Source organism: Saccoglossus kowalevskii, chromosome 1, assembly GCF_978046115.1.
Source record: "Saccoglossus kowalevskii chromosome 1, keSacKowa6.1, whole genome shotgun sequence".
Lineage (NCBI taxonomy): Eukaryota > Metazoa > Hemichordata > Enteropneusta > Harrimaniidae > Saccoglossus > Saccoglossus kowalevskii.
The window spans coordinates 12,372,175-12,394,286 of record NC_140641.1 but is presented as its reverse complement, the minus strand read 5'-3'; the positions used below and the strand labels follow the sequence as shown (position 1 = coordinate 12,394,286).

Here is a 22,112-nt window from a genome sequence, read left to right as displayed (position 1 = left end):
GTTTTACTTGCGAAAGATAACGGAACATGAACTCGTTTCGTGCGACTTCGGAACCCGAAGGAACACACCAACAACGTTGAATTTACCCGCTATCTTCCAAATATGGTATATTAATTTATTCAGTTGTTTATTTAGAGTGACGTCCGCGGTCGAATGCGATTGGCTATCGATGTCAGTGCAAAGGTCATATGAATATTAAAATTAAGTGGGCGGAAGGAAAATTGTATAGGAGACAAGCTGGAGTCTCGTGTGGCGATAGCGATAACACCGGGACGAATGGTCTGGGGTAAAATATGTATGATCATCATACCAAGTTTGATTCAAATCGGCCCACTTATCTCCGAGAAACTGCTGCGGACACGTTTAGGCATCAGAAATAGCAAATTTTACATCCAAAATGGCAGCCATTCTGCCATTTTTGCTCCGATCATAAAGTAACGCGCATATGTAAGACATTATGTACTGTCTTCATGTAAAGTTTGAATGAAATCTGTCAATTGTTGTCCGAGATATAGCTCTGGACGTACGTACAGACAAAACAAACCCAAATTTATAGTCCCTGTTTTCGAACTCGTTCGAACAGTAACTAATAATAACTAAGACAATGCTAGTGTCCACTTCTAAAAAATTGACAAGATAGAACAATTTCAAGACAGGCGAGTTGTGTCAGACAGAAAAATTATCCCACATTCTTAAATAACCTTTTCACCACCAGTTCCCTCTTTTCATCACAAATAATAGTGCATCAACATTTCTAAGAGGTTGCATTTTTATAGATTATTTGAACTCGTTTGTCACCAAACTAAATGTAATGACCTAATTCATACATAATCCCCCCTTCAAATATTTGTATTTCTTGCAAATAGAAATCAGTTTACAGGGTTATCATTTTATCTTTTTTTTTATGTTGCATTCAGGGCATCAGTTTTGTATTATTTATATTGTCATATTTGCTGAACTTGTGGCTAAAATATTAAATGTTTTTCTTTCTTAAACTAACCAAAGTCTTGGTGTTTATTAAAGATGTAAAAACTTTGTGTATCATCTAATTGTTGTTAAAAAAAAATTTTTTTTTTGGCTCCACCCGTCAACCAAGCTGATAGAATAAAGCTATCTTTTCATCACAAATTCACAAAATAGTCCTGTTTATATTCTGCACTTTCCTTCAGAAGATTGCGACAAAAATAGCAGGATTTTTTTAGAGTAAAAACTGAAATTTGACTCAAATTTTGTCTGTTGGCTTCAAAATTAGGCTTCAGAAAAAACTGCAGACAAATTTGAGTGAAAAAGTGTGGCGGTGAAAAGGCTAGACAAGAACCTCACCACCCAGATAATAGTAAGCAACCTACCTGGATCAGTAGCTGAGATAAGAGCTCCAAAGTATAAACAATCTTTAAGACTAAAAGTACTCCATGGCATTAATTGTACAAAGCCATATACAATGAATCTATAATATTGAAATTATAATACGACTGAATTAGGGAATACATTTCTAGAGTTTTTGAGTGTCAGTATTAAGAGTGATAATTGAGAACTGAAAACACTAAGTGGAAAACATTTCCCATATACATCATTTACGCAGCTTTTAAATTTCTAAATTCACCTTGAGATTTGTAGTGAATTTTGAAAAAAAAAATTTACACATTTATTAACAACAGCAAAATAACAAAATAAACATACTGCATTAGAGTATTATAGACTTGGATAAGATGCAGACTTCATAGAAACACAATTATACATCCATACTTACCCAACAACTATGCAAGATATTGTGGTACCGATAAAAGCAAACATGAGAATTGCTCCGAGGTTTCGAAAAAAATGTTTCTGATGAAAAAAAAAAAATCAAGGATTTATGAATATTATTTAATTTCAGTTTTTATAATTGTATTAAAATGTAATATTGAAGATTACTGAGAATGCAGTTTTCTCTATTATAAACCCAAAAATTTCATTTTATGTAAAAATACGACTTCATGACCACTGCCAGATCATGCATGATGAGTGAAAGACATGATTTGAACATCTGCTGCAAAAGTCAGATGATTTGATTTTGAACTTGAAATTCTCTTTTTTTACAGTCAATGTTGAAATTCACATTGTTTCAGGAAGGAATATGGCGTTGACGCATCTTTACTTCATCAAAAAATGACTAATTTTCACTGGGTTTAAATTTCGCTGATTTACCATTTCAGGCATATTCAGTTGGTTTTAAATTCACGGTTGTATCATTTAGATAATGGGTTCTATGCTAAATTTCACATATTCACTGGGTTTCAATTTAGCGCATTTTCCAATCTGCGAAATAAGCAAAATTAAAACCCAGTGAATAATTAACCCTTTTACAGTATATAGCACATTAGTAAATTTGGAAACACCCAAATAATAGTATTACATTTGTCAAACTACCGGTACACGCAATGTTTTGATGTCACTACAATGCTATGACCATTGTTTAGCCTGTTTTTATTACTTTTGATTTCATTCGTAACTCAGTATCTTGCAGTGAATGGTATTTTGGTAAGGCATGTGTGCTACTAATAGAGCAAATACGAAGTTTCATTTTGGTATCAATTAATTTGTTATATTTATTTGTTCCAACCCTTTAAAATATTTAAATAAATAGGAGGTGAAAAAAATTCAGATCGAATGTAGCATGACATCGACAAAATTAGGTTCGTCTGAGATAGCTCCACTGTTAGTGATGTACTTTTAAATTAGAGAATTGAAGATATCATCACAAAATGAACAAATCTGAGGGAGGTCTAACTGTAGTACCTATATATATATATATATATATATAATATCAAAGCAATCAGACTTGTGCTTTTCAACAAGAAGTCGAAAATATCACTTTTTAAAAATAAATTACAAAAATATTCATCTAAATTTGAGAATTGAAGATATGATCATGAAATGAACAAATCTGAGAGAGATCCACATGTAGTACCTATATGTGTAATATTTGGACTTGCTGTTTTCAACAAGCAGTCGAAAATATCACATTTTACCTAAAATGCCAAAAATTTTCACCAAAATTAGAGAAATAACAATATCATCAACAAAGTCATCAGTGGAGCTAAAAAAGGAAACCAAAACAGTGTTTCAGGTTATTATTTGTTTAAGAGATTTTGTCTGGATTCATTGGCACTCACTATGAATTATTTAACTGATGTGGTGATTGCTGATACCTTTCATCTCAGTAACTCACTATACTGCATGCAAAATATTGCCATCAAATGAAAGTGCCCCAGGGTTTCATCTTCCTCCTTACAAAATAGGCAAGAGTAGTCTTTGGCAGTGTTATTTTCTTATTTTTTTTCTTTCAGTGAAGGACCTAGACTTAAATTTTACATTTGTAGTAGGATTGATTTAAAAACTTTTTGGATAATCGTAATATTATTGCAAGTGAATATCAAAGTCAATACACGACATTATAAGAAAAAATAAAACATGACATGTTCAATTGAAAAATAAATAAAACTCAAGGTAATGAAAAAATGTTTCTCAAATTACATTTCGAAAAAATAAAAAAGTATGACAGTTTAAGTAGTTTGCCCTATGCTAACACGTGGGCAATAGAATGTGTTCTCAAGAGAAAATGCCTGCATGTCCACTTCAAAACTACCATGTTACGGGAAACTATATTGAGCAGTCTTAAAGGGACATTGTCGTCAGAGATGCACATACTGTTCTCTGCTTGGTCTTACCTTTAAGTTCACACACTAGACGATATATGCAGCGCCAAACAAACATTGCTTGAAGTCGTAACTATAGTGCATTATTACAACAAGCAGCCTATCGGCTGAGATAGCTCCGCTGTTAGCAATGCACATTTCAATTAAAGAACTGAAGACATCATTAGAAAATGAACAATATGAATAGTATCAAAGCAATCGGACTTACAGTTTTTAACAAGAAGTCGAAAATATCACTTTTTACCAAAAATTACAAAAATATTCACCAAAATAAATTAATTAGAGAATTGAAGATATCATCACAAAATGAACAAATCTGAGAGAGGTCCACATGTAGTACCTATATATGTAATATCAAAGCAATCGGACTTACAGTTTTCAACAAGAAGTCGAAAATATCACTTTTTACCAAAAATGACAAAAATATTTACCAAAATTAGAGAATTGAAGATATCATCACAAAATGAACAAATCTGAGAGAGGTCCACATGTAGTACCTATATATGTAATATCAAAGCAATCGGACTTGCGGTTTTTAACAAGAAGTCAAAAATATCACTTTTTACCAAAAATGACAAAAATATTCACCAAAATTAGAGAATTGAAGATATCATCACGAAATAAACAAATCTGAGAGAGGTCCACATGTAGTACCTATATATGTAGTATCAAAGCAATTGGACTTGCGGTTTTTAACAAGAAGTCGAAAATAGCACTTTTCACCAAAAAATGACAAAAATATTCACCAAAATTAGAAAATTAAAGATATCATTACAAAATGAACAAATCTGAGAGAGGTCCACATGTAGTACCTATATATGTAATATCAAAGCAATTGCACTTGCGGTTTTTAACAAGAAGTCGAAAATATCAGTTTTTACCAAAAATGACAAAAATATTTACCAAAATTAGAGAATTGAAGATATCATCACGAAATGAACAAATCTGAGAGAGGTCCACATGTAGTATCTATATATGTAGTATCAAAGCAATTGGACTTGCGGTTTTTAACAAGAAGTCGAAAATATCAGTTTTTACCAAAAATGACAAAAATATTCACCAAAATTAAAGAATTAAACATATCATTACAAAATTAACAAATCTGAGAGAGGTTCACATGCAGTACCCTATAGATGTAATATCAAAGCAATTGCACTTGCGGTTTTTAACAAGAAGTCGAAAATATCAGTTTTTACCAAAAATGACAAAAATATTCACCAAAATTAGAGAATTAAAGATATCAACATGAAATGAACAAACCTAAGAGAGGTCTACCCAAGGTACATATACACCAAGTATCAAAGCATTTAGGCTTGTAGTTTTCAAGAAGAAGTCGAAAAAGTAAAACATTGACACGAACGACGACGGACGACGACGACGACGACGGACAATCACTCATATGATAAGCTCCGCTCGACAAAGTCGACAGCGGAGCTAAAAATGTATACACTATGACCAAGCATTACCGCATAATTTTGACAATCGCTTACTTGCTTTTATTAGTAGATTTCTAAAATACTAGCCACTACCAATAGGTGAACATTCTTTCTCAATACACAAGTGCAGTTCTGACGAATGTGCGACTTTAATACAGATCTGATAACTGTCGACATAAAGGATAATTTCACTTTATCCAAGTCATATAAATGAAACCATGGGCAACAGTGAATGCAATTTGTTATCACTCACCCTTTTTATGCAGTATCCCGCATGAAAGATAATGGGCGGCAACAAAATATTAAAAAACACTTCAGGGTCAAAGGTGGCCTGCAAAAGATAAATCATTAAATACATAGAAAGTTACAGATTTTATTTTAAACGTTTCAATGAAAAAGATTATATGAACCTTGCTATGACTGTCATACTATACTTAACCAACTTTGAGCCCATGCTCTGACTAAACCCCAACCGTAACCTTTTTGGGGAATGGGTTTGACTGTCCAATTCTTCCGAAATGCCCCAAATTGTACTGTCAAGCCACGAAATTTCGTTTCATTTTCACTTTTTGAATAATAATGAGCATAGGAGTGCACTCAATGTGCAAGAAAGTTTCAGGTTTGGAAAAAGAAGGAAAATTGAAAATCAATTTGAGAGTTACGAGCATGTCACAGACCTCTCTCTCTCTCTCTCTTTTGAGAAATTTGTACCTCCAAAAGTACCAGGATGTAAGACCTTTTTAGAATCATGCATTGAAGTATATTCAAAGTGCAAAATAAAATAATGTAACCAAGTATAAAATAGGAACTGTTGTTTGAAGTAGGAAATGTGTAAAAAGAATGTGTAAAGTGAAAAGTCAGCAATAAATCAGCCGGAAAAACAAGTAAATTATATCATTGATACTGAGAAAAGTTGCAAGCATTTTAGGTTAGATTTACAATAATAATAAATTCATTGGAGTAAAATAGTAAGCAGCTGAACATGTTGGATAACCTGATATGAAGATAATCACTGTACTGGATAATTCAATCCATAACTTTAATCTTTCTACCTATGTATGTAATTTATTAAACAGCAGACCATGTCTACATGTACATTGATTCAGAATTGTCAGCTTTCCCATGTCAGATCAGGAAATTATGTTACAACGAAACTACCAGGTAATACATGCATGGTTTTCAAAAATCAAAATGATATTGAGCTTTCTTTCCCCGACAACTCACAAAAACAAAAATCAATATATTAAACTACATAATGTAGGAACAATGTATAGAATTTAGTCACTTATTATTATTATATCGAAATAGTAATTTACCTTTGATATATATTAAAAATTTATGCTATTGTTGAGAAACTATAACAATTGTACATCATTAATTTTTCATCATACATGTAAGAGCTTATAATGTGAAATAGAATACACAACTGTAATTTCCTATATTTTAACCCTAATTCTGGGGTCCTATGTACTGTGTGCACCTGAGATACAAATTGAAAAGGCCACTAGTCGGGTATCCTTGTTAGGTTTGAAAACAAAATGATGGGCAGTGTATGTACTATCCTGTTTTATCTTTGTATTTACATCCATGTAGTTTGTACTATTTCCATCTTTTGTTTTCAGGTTAAGATTGGTGTTGGAAAATCACTATATAATTAAAATTGAGATGACAGTAGCTCCAGGACTGATTAACCATTACAGTGAAAATCAACAATCAGAATTTCAGATGAATTTTACAGCAGGCACAGACAAATTGACAAACCACTATCTACCTATCAATATGCCTTGCAACATTGCAATAGTCCTAGGAACATTGTCAGCGATGTTTATTTTGAATTTGGTACTTTCATTCCCAACAAACCAACAGTCCTATCATAACTATTTTTCATTGGGATTTAGGGATTCAAAGTCAGATTTTGGGTGAAATAAATGTGTGGAATATAAAAATGGTGATTGGTGTTTTACATTTGAATACAGTGAATTTATATTTTGATTGCAGGAATAGAACTTTATTTAATACTGGTACAATTCTGACAGTTTAAGGCAGTCATGACAACATTCCTAAGATTGAAATGGAGAGAGGAGTTTTCCTGATCAGTTTGGTTCAGTGCCTGCTGAAGATTTATGCAACATTCTCTACCTTGTCTTCTAACTCCATAATAATTCTATCACTCTGACACAGTATCAAAGGGGATAGCAGAATGAAATAAAGAAACATTAACTGGGTAAATCCTAATATGGGTGAGAGGAGTGGATAATAGATGAAACAGAGAACACAGACAGGGTAAATCCTAATATGGATGAGAGGAGTGGATAATAGATGGAACAGAGAACATAGACTGGGTAAATCCTAATATGGGTGAGAGGAGTGGATAATAGATGGAACAGAGAACATAGACTGGGTAAATCCTAATATGGGTGAGAGGAGTTGATGATAGATGGAACAGAGAACACAGACTGGGTAAATCCTAATATGGGTGAGAGAAGTGGATGATAGATGGAACAGAGAACATAGACTGGGTAAATCCTAATATGGGTGAGAGGAGTGGATAATAGATGGAACAGAGAACATAGACTGGGTAAATCCTAATATGGGTGAGAGGAGTGGATAATAGATGGAACAGAGAACATAGACTGGGTAAATCCTAATATGGATGAGAGGAGTGGATAATAGATGGAACAGAGAACATAGACTGGGTAAATCCTAATATGGGTGAGAGGAGTGGATAATAGATGGAACAGAGAACATAGACTGGGTAAATCCTAATATGGGTGAGAGGAGTGGATGATAGATGGATCAGAGAACACAGACTGGGTAAATCCTAATATGGGTGAGAGGAGTGGATAATAGATGGAACAGAGAACACAGACTGGGTAAATCCTAATATGGATGAGAGGAGTGGATAATAGATGGAACAGAGAACATAGACTGGGTAAATCCTAATATGGGTGAGAGGAGTGGATAATAGATGGAACAGAGAACATAGACTGGGTAAATCCTAATATGGGTGAGAGGAGTGGATAATAGATGGAACAGAGAACATAGACTGGGTAAATCCTAATATGGGTGAGAGGAGTGGATAATAGATGGAACAGAGAACATAGACTGGGTAAATCCTAATATGGATGAGAGGAGTGGATAATAGATGGAACAGAGAACATAGACTGGGTAAATCCTAATATGGGTGAGAGGAGTGGATAATAGATGGAACAGAGAACATAGACTGGGTAAATCCTAATATGGGTGAGAGGAGTGGATAATAGATGGAACAGAGAACATAGACTGGGTAAATCCTAATATGGGTGAGAGGAGTGGATAATAGATGGAACAGAGAACATAGACTGGGTAAATCCTAATATGGGTGAGAGGAGTGGATAATAGATGGAACAGAGAACACAGACTGGGTAAATCCTAATATGGATGAGAGGAGTGGATAATAGATGGAACAGAGAACATAGACTGGGTAAATCCTAATATGGGTGAGAGGAGTGGATAATAGATGGAACAGAGAACATAGACTGGGTAAATCCTAATATGGGTGAGAGGAGTGGATAATAGATGGAACAGAGAACACAGACTGGGTAAATCCTAATATGGATGAGAGGAGAGGATAATAGATGGAACAGAGAACACAGACTGGGTAAATCCTAATATGGGTGAGAGGAGTGGATAATAGATGGAACAGAGAACACAGACTGGGTAAATCCTAATATGGATGAGAGGAGTGGATAATAGATGGAACAGAGAACATAGACTGGGTAAATCCTAATATGGGTGAGAGGAGTGGATAATAGATGGAACAGAGAACACAGACTGGGTAAATCCTAATATGGATGAGAGGAGTGGATAATAGATGGAACAGAGAACATAGACTGGGTAAATCCTAATATGGGTGAGAGGAGTTGATAATAGATGGAACAGAGAACACAGACTGGGTAAATCCTAATATGGGTGAGAGGAGTGGATAATAGATGGAACAGAGAACACAGACTGGGTAAATCCTAATATGGGTGAGAGGAGTGGATAATAGATGGAACAGAGAACATAGACTGGGTAAATCCTAATATGGGTGAGAGGAGTGGATAATAAATGAAACAGAGAACACAGACTGGGTAAATCCTAATATGGATGAGAGGAGTGGATAATAGATGGAACAGAGAACACAGACTGGGTAAATCCTAATATGGATGAGAGGAGTGGATAATAGATGGAACAGAGAACACAGACTGGGTAAATCCTAATATGGGTGAGAGGAGTGGATGATAGATGGAACAGAGAACACAGACTGGGTAAATCCTAATATGGGTGAGAGGAGTGGATAATAGATGGAACAGAGAACATAGACTGGGTAAATCCTAATATGGGTGAGAGGAGTGGATAATAGATGGAACAGAGAACATAGACTGGGTAAATCCTAATATGGATGAGAGGAGTGGATAATAGATGGAACAGAGAACATAGACTGGGTAAATCCTAATATGGGTGAGAGGAGTGGATAATAGATGGAACAGAGAACATAGACTGGGTAAATCCTAATATGGGTGAGAGGAGTGGATGATAGATGGATCAGAGAACACAGACTGGGTAAATCCTAATATGGGTGAGAGGAGTGGATAATAGATGGAACAGAGAACACAGACTGGGTAAATCCTAATATGGATGAGAGGAGTGGATAATAGATGGAACAGAGAACATAGACTGGGTAAATCCTAATATGGGTGAGAGGAGTGGATAATAGATGGAACAGAGAACATAGACTGGGTAAATCCTAATATGGGTGAGAGGAGTGGATAATAGATGGAACAGAGAACATAGACTGGGTAAATCCTAATATGGGTGAGAGGAGTGGATAATAGATGGAACAGAGAACATAGACTGGGTAAATCCTAATATGGGTGAGAGGAGTGGATAATAGATGGAACAGAGAACATAGACTGGGTAAATCCTAATATGGGTGAGAGGAGTGGATAATAGATGGAACAGAGAACATAGACTGGGTAAATCCTAATATGGGTGAGAGGAGTGGATAATAGATGGAACAGAGAACATAGACTGGGTAAATCCTAATATGGGTGAGAGGAGTGGATGATAGATGGATCAGAGAACACAGACTGGGTAAATCCTAATATGGGTGAGAGGAGTGGATAATAGATGGAACAGAGAACACAGACTGGGTAAATCCTAATATGGATGAGAGGAGTGGATAATAGATGGAACAGAGAACATAGACTGGGTAAATCCTAATATGGGTGAGAGGAGTGGATAATAGATGGAACAGAGAACATAGACTGGGTAAATCCTAATATGGGTGAGAGGAGTGGATAATAGATGGAACAGAGAACATAGACTGGGTAAATCCTAATATGGGTGAGAGGAGTGGATAATAGATGGAACAGAGAACATAGACTGGGTAAATCCTAATATGGGTGAGAGGAGTGGATAATAGATGGAACAGAGAACACAGACTGGGTAAATCCTAATATGGATGAGAGGAGTGGATAATAGATGGAACAGAGAACATAGACTGGGTAAATCCTAATATGGGTGAGAGGAGTGGATAATAGATGGAACAGAGAACATAGACTGGGTAAATCCTAATATGGGTGAGAGGAGTGGATAATAGATGGAACAGAGAACACAGACTGGGTAAATCCTAATATGGATGAGAGGAGAGGATAATAGATGGAACAGAGAACACAGACTGGGTAAATCCTAATATGGGTGAGAGGAGTGGATAATAGATGGAACAGAGAACACAGACTGGGTAAATCCTAATATGGATGAGAGGAGTGGATAATAGATGGAACAGAGAACATAGACTGGGTAAATCCTAATATGGGTGAGAGGAGTGGATAATAGATGGAACAGAGAACACAGACTGGGTAAATCCTAATATGGATGAGAGGAGTGGATAATAGATGGAACAGAGAACATAGACTGGGTAAATCCTAATATGGGTGAGAGGAGTTGATAATAGATGGAACAGAGAACACAGACTGGGTAAATCCTAATATGGGTGAGAGGAGTGGATAATAGATGGAACAGAGAACACAGACTGGGTAAATCCTAATATGGGTGAGAGGAGTGGATAATAGATGGAACAGAGAACATAGACTGGGTAAATCCTAATATGGGTGAGAGGAGTGGATAATAAATGAAACAGAGAACACAGACTGGGTAAATCCTAATATGGATGAGAGGAGTGGATAATAGATGGAACAGAGAACACAGACTGGGTAAATCCTAATATGGATGAGAGGAGTGGATAATAGATGGAACAGAGAACACAGACTGGGTAAATCCTAATATGGGTGAGAGGAGTGGATAATAGATGGAACAGAGAACATAGACTGGGTACATCCTAATATGGGTGAGAGGAGTGGATAATAGATGGAACAGAGAACATAGACTGGGTAAATCCTAATATGGGTGAGAGGAGTGGATAATAGATGGAACAGAGAACACAGACTGGGTAAATCCTAATATGGGTGAGAGGAGTGGATAATAGATGGAACAGAGAACATAGACTGGGTAAATCCTAATATGGGTGAGAGGAGTGGATAATAGATGGAACAGAGAACATAGACTGGGTAAATCCTAATATGGGTGAGAGGAGTGGATGATAGATGGAACAGAGAACACAGACTGGGTAAATCCTAATATGGGTGAGAGGAGTGGATGATAGATGGAACAGAGAACACAGACTGGGTAAATCCTAATATGGGTGAGAGGAGTGGATAATAGATGGAACAGAGAACACAGACTGGGTAAATCCTAATATGGGTGAGAGGAGTGGATTACAGATGGAACAGAGAACACAGACTGGGTAAATCCTAATATGGGTGAGAGGAGTGGATAATAGATGGAACAGAGAACAAAGACTGGGTAAATCCTAATATGGGTGAGAGGAGTGGATAATAGATGAAACAGAGAACACAGACTGGGTAAATCCTAATATGGATGAGAGGAGTGGATTACAGATGGAACAGAGAACACAGACTGGGTAAATCCTAATATGGGTGAGAGGAGTGGATAATAGATGGAACAGAGAACACAGACTGGGTAAATCCTAATATGGGTGAGAGGAGTGGATAATAGATGAAACAGAGAACACAGACTGGGTAAATCCTAATATGGATGAGAGGAGTGGATAATAGATGGAACAGAGAACACAGACTGGGTAAATCCTAATATGGGTACATAATTACATGATACACTATAAGCTAAAAATTATCTAAACTGTCTACTTTTTTTAAAATTCATCTGAGATGGTTCAATACAGTGAAAATCTCAGGAAATTTTTCAGCTACCTATAGCTTATTTATGAAATATTATATTATAAATAATAGAATGTTGCAGTTAGCATAGAATAATATTATACACCAACATTTTTCTCATGTCCAACAATGACACACAATAGTATATTATTAGCCAACTAGTAGCTTCATGATGAGAGACTTTCGCGATGAGTCGTTTTTGTAGTGAGTAGCTTTCGCAGTAACTGGTCATTTCATCGGAGTTGGGAATTAATGTTTTTTATGTCATTAACAACTGGTCTTAATCTGGGAATACCATTGTTAGGACTGTTAATTTGTGCAGTTGCTTTGGTAGGAGTTCCTAAATAAGACTCATGCTCTGATATTGCCCGCTAGTTTCTTACTTCGGCTTTGCATCACGAATTCTTATCATACTGCTTAGTGACATACAGCTCAAGGAATTATGTTGCAGGATAGTTAAATATTGTTGATTGAAAATAATAAACTGCAGAAACATTTTCCAATATAGATAAGAAATTATAGTTTGAAACATAACTTCTCAGCATTGAAATAAATAAATCTATATAAATAAATCTATCTAATGTGTTGCTACACAAATTAAAAATGAAAGAAATTGCAATATAGAATATTCCATCAGCGACAATGATAGGTGTATTTCAGGGTCAGTGTTATTCACAAAAATTTGTTCACGATTTTATAAACTGGCTTGGAAATTCCCATCACCAATTATACATAATGTCACAACATGTTGGAAAATTTGTAACAAATTCAAAATCACTCTTGATAATTTTGTTTACTTTGCATGTGTACTATGGTTGTATTTGAGGTTTTTACCATTTTAATGCTGTACATATTTTAATATTACATGTACATCCACAAAAATACCCATGAAATATTAATTAGAGAATTTATTATATACATTGTGTAAGGCCACACCGACTTAATGGTATGGATGACATCCGCGCACGCATCAGTTTTCACCTGTTCTCAATAATCTCTGACGGCAAGTTTCCACAGATTGGCTTTCTGTCTGGAACTTGCCGACTCATTGTCACAAAGCGCCAGCTTGTCGTAAAAGTCGTTTTCTGTTCGACTGCATGCCTAAAACTTTTAGGTTCATGCACTGCAAGCAAGAGTGCACATACCTAAAGCAACCGTCTCTCAGCAAATGATTTAGCCCAGGCGTTTTCCATGTCAAAATCGTGAAACTATCAGTTTTTATGCAATCTGGGAATTACTAAATAAAGTACCGATGCAAAGCTGATCGAAATATTCAAGAACTAATGCATACCAAAAATTATATTGCAATACTAAATATACGTGGTATATTTTAATAAAGTCCAACCAAACTGGAAGTGATAATTTGTTACTACATACTCTAAATATCTAAACATATTTTAGTATAAGGTAGTAATAAAATGAATGACCACTGAATGTTGGATAATGTTGTGAACAGTAGTGCGAGACTACAGATCATTTACATTGAATGAATGAATGACAGACAGACAGACACAGACAGGGAGATGGTTACCTGGTAACACCTGATTGGATACAGGAAGTGTAAGAGTTTGTTCATGCTTAAATGCACACTATTAATATGTGTATTATTTTTCTATTAATTAGTCACCTAAAAAATAGAGCAATAATTTTAAAATATAGCTATTAATAATTCATGGCAACAATACCTTTTCTTCTAGCTCTATTTGAATTTCTGATGATGGATCGTGAATAATACCTTGTAGTTCGTAGGAAAATATCCTAGCTGGTGTACTATCATTTGTAGTTGTGTATTTTAACCATAGGATTTCAGGTGCAAATGTCTGGTTCATTTCTTCCTCAATGCTATATGCATACTTGTTAACTCGCCTTCCAGAATATTTAATGATAGCACCAACAATCATGCCTAATGTGAAAAGAAAAAAATATCAATAAAACAGTCTACATTGCAGTTTCCATGACAAGTGTATGCGATATTATTACATTACTGCCATTTTGTATTATTTCCATGGTGGCCAAGGAGGAATCGCATTTCCTTTCAAATTGATTGATCATTAATTGCCCCTGGTTACTTTACTGCTTTGAAAGCATAATAATGTTTCTTGGAGATCATTAAACATGTAGCATTTGGTTATTAGGTTTTTTTTTTTTTAAAGACATACAATGTATCTATTTGCCGCATTTTAGTAAAAGTCTCTGAAACACTATTTTGTGCATATTTCTATTTTTACCAGTCATTCTGTCGGCAGTTGGATAGTTTTGACACTTAAGACTGCGATAAGGCTTGTGTGTGGTATAAATTCACCATTTACTCAACACACAACAACTGGACAAAACCTTTGACAAAATTAACATACATGTACATTACAGGAGTTTCCTTGAGAGCTGGCCATATGACCTGCTACAAGCCCAAATTGGCCGTCTACTCTCTGCCCTCGATCGCCTACGCTGGTCTTGCTGTAGCACTTCGCACTGCTGAGAGCCCTTTTTATTTATTTTTGGTCAGTTGCTACAGGATGATGGCCTGCTATTAAATGCATTTGTGAAACCCCTGACATTATCAATGAATTACATTGTACATTTATTAGTTGTTGAAAGAACTCTTTGAGACAAACAGGATGGATCATATTCCTCCTACAATCTAAGTGAGAAAAGCTAACTGTCACTGCTGTGTTAGTTTCACATAATGATATGCACAGCTAACCACCAGTCATTCAGTTTTATGGACAGCCCCACCCTCCAAATACAATATTTATTTTTTAATTACTGATAATATTCCATTTCATTTCATTTGGTTATAATTGTTTGGAGGAAAGGGTAGTTACATTTTGTGGATAAGATTTCAAGCATGTATGAACCCCACTAGACATTACTACATGACAAGTATGAAATCAGATATTAACGAGAAACATATGAAAGTATAATCATCATGTATGTATGTCAGTCATTAAGCATACAGTCTGCATACCAAGGCGCAATAATATAAGGCCAAAATATGTAAAAAGAAAAACATTGCTGATTTTTCAAAAAAAGAAAAATTACAACAAATCGAACAGTTTGTTGTTCGTTGTATTTATTATTAATTTTTCATATTTGTTGTGTTTTGCCATGATGCATGAAACAAAATTTGAAATCAATTCTCAAATTTAAACAAAATTACAGGGATGACAGTAAGTATGAAGTTTTATATAGTAAGTAAAATTACCTGTTAGTCGACATATACATACATTTAGATGTTGTAGTAAACAACAGCTACATTATGAAGACAACAGATTTCTGGAACAATTAAGTCAGCCGTAATTAGTGTGCCCTGTTTATAACTGATTTTGTAGGGACCTGAAGTCAAAATATAATCCCAATACGTTAATCAGATTGTTGACTGCTGAAGATAGAGAGAGGGCTTATAAATAATTTGTATGTGGCTAATACTTCTGAACCCACAAACTAAAATGTCATGGCCCCAGATTTCGTTTGATTCCACACTTATTTTATTTATGAAATGTGATTTTCATTTTACCAAACTTTTTCAAGGTATGATTATCATTTGTCATTGGTTCATGCGGGAGTAAGCACAGCTAGTTGTGCATCACTGATCAGTGTGCATCAGTGATACATCAAATCAGCTTGGAGGACACACTGGTAATAATGGGTTGAACTACAGAAATAACCAATGAATTTTTCCAGTGTTCTTGCATATTCACAAAGCATGTGTTATTTACTAATTGATTTCTGTTTACGCAGTCAAATCATTCTACAATACCAGTGGTTAGAATAACAATCAATTGATATGTGCACACTGGAATCCCCATTGCATATAACCATACATAGACATCACAGTTGTATACCCTTATCTTAATAAAAATCTGACATTGACAAATTGTGGGAATCCCAGACACATCTGTATTGGTGAAACAAAGATACATATTGATTCATTAAGTGATTAGGTAGAACCAGCAGACCATTAAATGCTGTAACCATGGTGATTGATGATGAGTTGAATCACTTGCCATTATATCAAAATTTTCTATACCAGTACCCTACTTGCTCAATTAGAAGTGTATTTTTTATTTAATATTGAAATTTCAATCAGAATCACCGATTTGCTTTAATAGTGGCATATTTGAACTTTTTTTATGGCGTGTCCATGTAACTTCCTTGCTCATTACTTGTTTTACTTGCCTTACAGTATACAATGTACTAATATTTTTGTGCCTGGTGATAGGTCTGTGTATTACTATTTATGTTTAATCAAAGTTTGCGAAACTGTACAACGTACATTACATGAACATTTCTGAACATGGTTTTAATTCCGGTGTCCGACATGAAATAAATTATTTGATTCATTAAAAGGAAATCACCAACCAAGTAAGCCCAGGTTTAATATGGAGAATCTGCACTTTTTTTTTTTTTTTTTTTTTTTATTTAAATATTTGTTGTGCCAGGCGACAGTTCCGGACATTCAGTGTCACTGTCTCTCCTGACTTTTTTTTGTATGTGCAAATTGCAAGTGCTAGTGACGACACCTAGTGCATTTTGCCACAGAAGTCATATTCTACAGGACAGGGCTGTGTGGCCATCTCTCTGTCAAATGGCAATTTGTAATGCGCTATCCTGGCGTCAACCAGGCCCTGTCGAACACAAGTACCTGCGGACCTTAACCAAGGTTCCCCCAAATTCGCATTCGTTAGTGAATGAAATTCAGCCAGTGGAATTGGCCTTCCCATTGAGTCTATGGTACACTCACCCAGGGGTCGACTCTTTGATGTTCAGCCTAAGGTAGGATTTGAACTTGGGTCTACCGATCATGAGTCTGATGCGACAACCACTATGCTACCAGTGACCGGTAGAGCCACAATTTTTACGTAATCATTTTGAAGGAGTGAGAAATGCAGAATTATCAGAAAATCACAAAACGAGTTCGTCAATGAACTGCTTAGTATTCACCTTAACCATCTTTGTCTGTACACAGTCCCTCTATCAGAGGTACAATAGAGAGACTGTGGCCTGTATAAGCCTGGGAATTACATTCACTATGCGGTTTTGAATACAGTGATGATCTCGCTCTGTTCTGTTTATGCAATTAAACCTTTCAAAGCATGTGGACCAAATAGTACGGTAAAATGCTTTGCCAAACCATGTCAAAAATTGGGTCACTATTAATTAATTTATTTTAAAACTTATTTGTTCGTTCTTCCTTTACTTGTTCTTTGTTACAATTATAATTTTAATATATCATGCATGCTTGATCAGTTTTTAATGTAAATTGTAAAAAAAAAAAAATTAATTATTAACTTGGAGATTGTTGGATCAGATCTTCATCACATATTACTGTAAACAATTAAAATATACCTTATAAATCTTTAGGAACCTGTCAACTACTCTTGATAACTGTATGCAGAGACACTAATAATATAATTTGTTGAGATTTACAACGTTATGTGAATTTCCATGTTCACAATACTCACACTATGTTGAGGCATGACAAAATGATCTGTTTTTAACACATATACAACTGACTCAACAGTCTAAACATATAGAAAGCGAGCACCAGATTACACTCCACTATTGACATATAGGTTAAGTGAAAGTCATTCACTTATACATATTTTCATCAGACTTTTTTATTCATTCTATCCAAAGCAACGCAACAATGAATAAGGGTGTTTTTACCCTTATTAATTAACACAGGGTACTACACAAATGCGATTTCTATATATTAGTAAATCAAGTTGAAAATGGGGGTTGAGATTTTCCCCCATTTTAATGTACTGGGTTTTACATGTATGTACATGATTAAAACTGGTTAGATAAGATAAGATAAGATAACTTTATAGACATTATTCTGGTCAAGTAAAATAGAAAAGGATAATAAAATTTAAAATAGAAAAGTAGGCAAAAAAAAAATTAAAATAACAAAAATTAGTTGAAGAGCAATTAACATACTAGTACTAAATTACTGAATAGTACAGAATCAGGTGATTTTACCAGATGAATATCATCTATATAGATTGTGCCATTTAGTTAAATTCATGCAGTACATACAATAGAACAATTATTTGAAAAAGTTTTCCATTTGTCATACTTTGTCATACGACTGGGTGATATAAATTGAAAGAGAATAGCATCTTTTGTTGATATTCAGTGTGTACCCGAGTATTAGATTGACATCTCCCTGTTGATCCAACTTGTTCAAATCACGCAATATTTCAGTATTCGAAACAATATGGCGATGACAGTAATGTGATCTCAAAATTATAAAATCCACTTTTATTACTAAGTAGTATGCTAGCAGTCGATATATAATATATACCTATATGTCATACATGTACTGACTGCAAATATAATAGAACATCTAATACTCAGAAATGCAAGACTTCATATTAAATAATTAATATTCACATCAGTACAAGGTGACTGAGGCGGAAGAGTTGATGACAATTTGGATGTTGTAATTTACTAATTCATTGTCATAAATCATATGATAATGCCACCATGAATTGAAATGTTATTGTTTTATACATTTTAAGAAATTGCTTATTAATTTTTTTATTATTCTCAAAAACACAAATATTAAAACAGTCTAGATGGTTTTAGATCAGAAACGCATAATCAAGTTCTGCACTACTGAGTGTGTTACTGCACATATATGCAAAGCATTATGGGAGAAAATAGAGAAATCAATAACATACAACTTTTTTAAAAATGTCACCAAGCAAAATTTTAAAATGTGAAGAAATATTGTGAACTGCTTAAATATTACAAGAGGTAAAATTTCATGAATTTTGCATGACAATTTGTTGTGGTTCTATGAGACAATTCTTAGTGATAATTACCGCTACTTTCACAAAAAATTCGCCTTCACGAATGCCATCAAATTCTGAATTCTAGCCGTGATAAGTATCTCACCATAGAAACCAATGCAAAATTTGATCATTTTCCATGATATTTTGGAATCTTGTATCTTGTAAAAAAATGGCCATATATTTTTCAATTTCAATATCAAGACAGCATGAACCCACAATATTAAAAATTGGACGAACACTGACATATAATCTTCAATTCGTCTTGAACCTCATGCATACATATGGCTGACACAAATCACATGTAGTAAATAATGGGTGAGAAATATAATGCCCCAATAAAGTTTATCTACTGCATCAAACTGAAATTCTTTTTTTTAATAAGATAAGAGTTCCAAACAAATACGAAAATGTATGTCAAGTATATGGATGACATTTTCAAAATATATTGAGAAATACAAATACAACAAGTTTGTTAATATGCATACATGTATATGGTCGTACAAAAGATTGTGACTGGAATATAAATAGTAAAATATATGATAATGCTACGATGGCTGTGGATCGATTAACGTTTCCTGAATTGACCATCTGACTATCATAAAAATTGATTTTCTGAACAATTATTATGTGTAGTATTCCAATGTTCAACGTATGAATCCAAAAATTATTGACTCTAAGAACAGCATGGTATAAAAGGTAATGACTGTAATAACAACAAAAACATACTGTGAGTCATCAGCTGGGCTTAAAAGACCGACCATTGAACTTATTTAATACTAGTAAAAATTACTTATATTTATCAATTTTAAACCAACCAAATTTAGAAAAGAAGCCGTTTTTCTACTGTTTTATTATTGTTCTGTTATGTGGTTGGTCTTTCAGGCAGACATCTGGTGGAAAGTAATAAACATAGCCAAGGTTTTACACTAGTACTGCTGAATATTGGACATGCTATTAGATTTCTAGAGTTCTTACCATTTTTGATATGATCTGGGGAAATTCTTATCATTTGTTTTGTACTTTCTGTTGAATCTGACTACCACAATGGAATAAATTGATGCATGCCTGACATTACTCCTGTAGTTCACAATCTATGTTATTTTTACAAAAAGTCCTCAACTAATGATAAGAAATACTTTGGTTTTGTCCAATTAAAATTTGCTTAGGCTTTTAATATGCACTCTAACACCATCTCAAATAATATTGGTTGCTATGTAAACATTCCTCTAGTGTAGGACTCGCTCATGCACAATAGGGCAGCGTTGGCAATATTATCCCACTCGCCAAGGACTGAGTAACTTGGGTGTATGAAGCCCAGGACTTTGGTAACTTGGGTCATGGAGGTAAAAAGAGAAGGAGTCACAGCCAAGCTTAGATCAAAGGTACCAGGATGGTCGCCGCTGTTTGTACATAGATCAGGGAGTTTATTTGCCGAACAGACCAAGGAGGACAGTTTCGGCTTAGCGCAGTGAGGATTACGATGCATTAGCATACTACCGACGCCTTCGACAGCATTCGGTGATTTTCGTGACAATTCTAGTCAAATTCTTATAAACAAATATGGCGACGATCGATAACGCACACGAGTTTGACTACGATGCTGAAACTGCTATATGTTTCAATTCAGAAGACGTAAACGAAATCGAAGAGCATATTACAGACGAAGAATTGTTTTGCATATGCTGTAAACAAAAAGATTGCTCGAAAACAAAAAATGCAGCGAATTTTTACCTCCATGCACTGCCATAGGAAGTAGGACATACACGGGATACAAACTTCAAAAAGTGTCATTTCGAACCTCAAAATTCAGTCACTGGTACAACGCGGTGCGGTCCATGTCATGCACCATTGTAAAGATCATTAAACAAGCTTTATTTTGGACTAAAAAACAGTCCTAGCAAGGTTTCGAAACATTACCATATTGCCGATTCAATAATACAACAGAAAATTTTCTGAAAAACGAAAAATTACATAAACTTAACAAGAAATTCTGTAATTTTCAAAATTCCAACGTTCCCGTTCTCACAAACACGATTCCTCTACGTAAAAAATATCTGCGCATGCTTTATGTCCTTTAAGATTTACTGTGACACCATAAAACAAGACCTTGGAGTGTGTACTGTACGCAGCAATGCTCGAGGGTAAATGACGCGTTGGCGACGATCCTGGGGTGAAAGGACGATAAGACAAAGGGAATTATAGAATTAAACTTGTCTAACACAAAAGAAGTTTAGAAGGATTATATTGGCTGTGACTCCTCTTTTTCACCTCCATGCTTGGGTGTATGAAGCCTAGAACCTGGGTGCATGAAGCCAAGAAGCGGACAACTTGAGATGATGACAACTTGCGGTTAACTTTATTAGTAACCCACCCTCGACTTTCTAATGGTTTAAAACCGCGATAGTGTATAATATAACGGTTAGGGTATGGGGGCGTGTGTCTTTCGTACATTATGTAAAATGATGTAATATCAAGTGAATTAATTGCATTGTAACTTACCGCACTAACTTGGTGCATACTCTTATATCGGAGCATAATTATGAATAAAAAGTCAGTAAAATTACCCACATCCCAGCGCAAACGCACTACCAGTGTGTTGGTGAGAAAAGAAAAAGTGAATAGCTTACCATATATCATAGCAAGACCTGTCTCGTGTAGAAAACGGAACCGACGATGTTTGAACAGCCACACTGTCAAGACGGTACAAACCAGTAAGAAAATAAATATCAATAAGTTTATGCTGTCAAGTCGGTGTTTTTGCAGTGCTTCTCGTTCTAGTTCTGCTTCCGGGTCTTTCACAGCGAGTTTTCTCGCCCATCCCATCGGAGCGATTACGAGCCACAACACGGCCAAAATGATGGTGTGCGACGCCATGTTGAAAACGTCCTCCAATGCGGCCTC

The 22,112-nt window shown here is 35.1% G+C and overlaps 1 protein-coding gene across 1 annotated transcript in view; it reads right to left on the bottom strand.

The window, feature by feature from the left end:
* The window catches only part of LOC100366320 (sodium/hydrogen exchanger 6-like), a 42,000-nt gene extending 19,900 nt beyond the window's left edge, over window positions 1–22,100 (bottom strand). Inside the window, exons 1-5 of the mRNA XM_078012606.2 lie at window positions 21,839–22,100; window positions 14,097–14,314; window positions 5,388–5,465; window positions 1,751–1,827; window positions 1,350–1,447 (exon numbers count right to left, since the gene is read on the bottom strand). Of these exons, the coding sequence (XP_077868732.1) occupies window positions 1,350–1,447; window positions 1,751–1,827; window positions 5,388–5,465; window positions 14,097–14,314; window positions 21,839–22,085 (718 nt within the window). The 5' untranslated portion in view covers window positions 22,086–22,100. The remainder of the gene's footprint in view (window positions 1–1,349; window positions 1,448–1,750; window positions 1,828–5,387; window positions 5,466–14,096; window positions 14,315–21,838) is intronic.
* Between the last annotated feature and the right edge of the window lie 12 nt (window positions 22,101–22,112).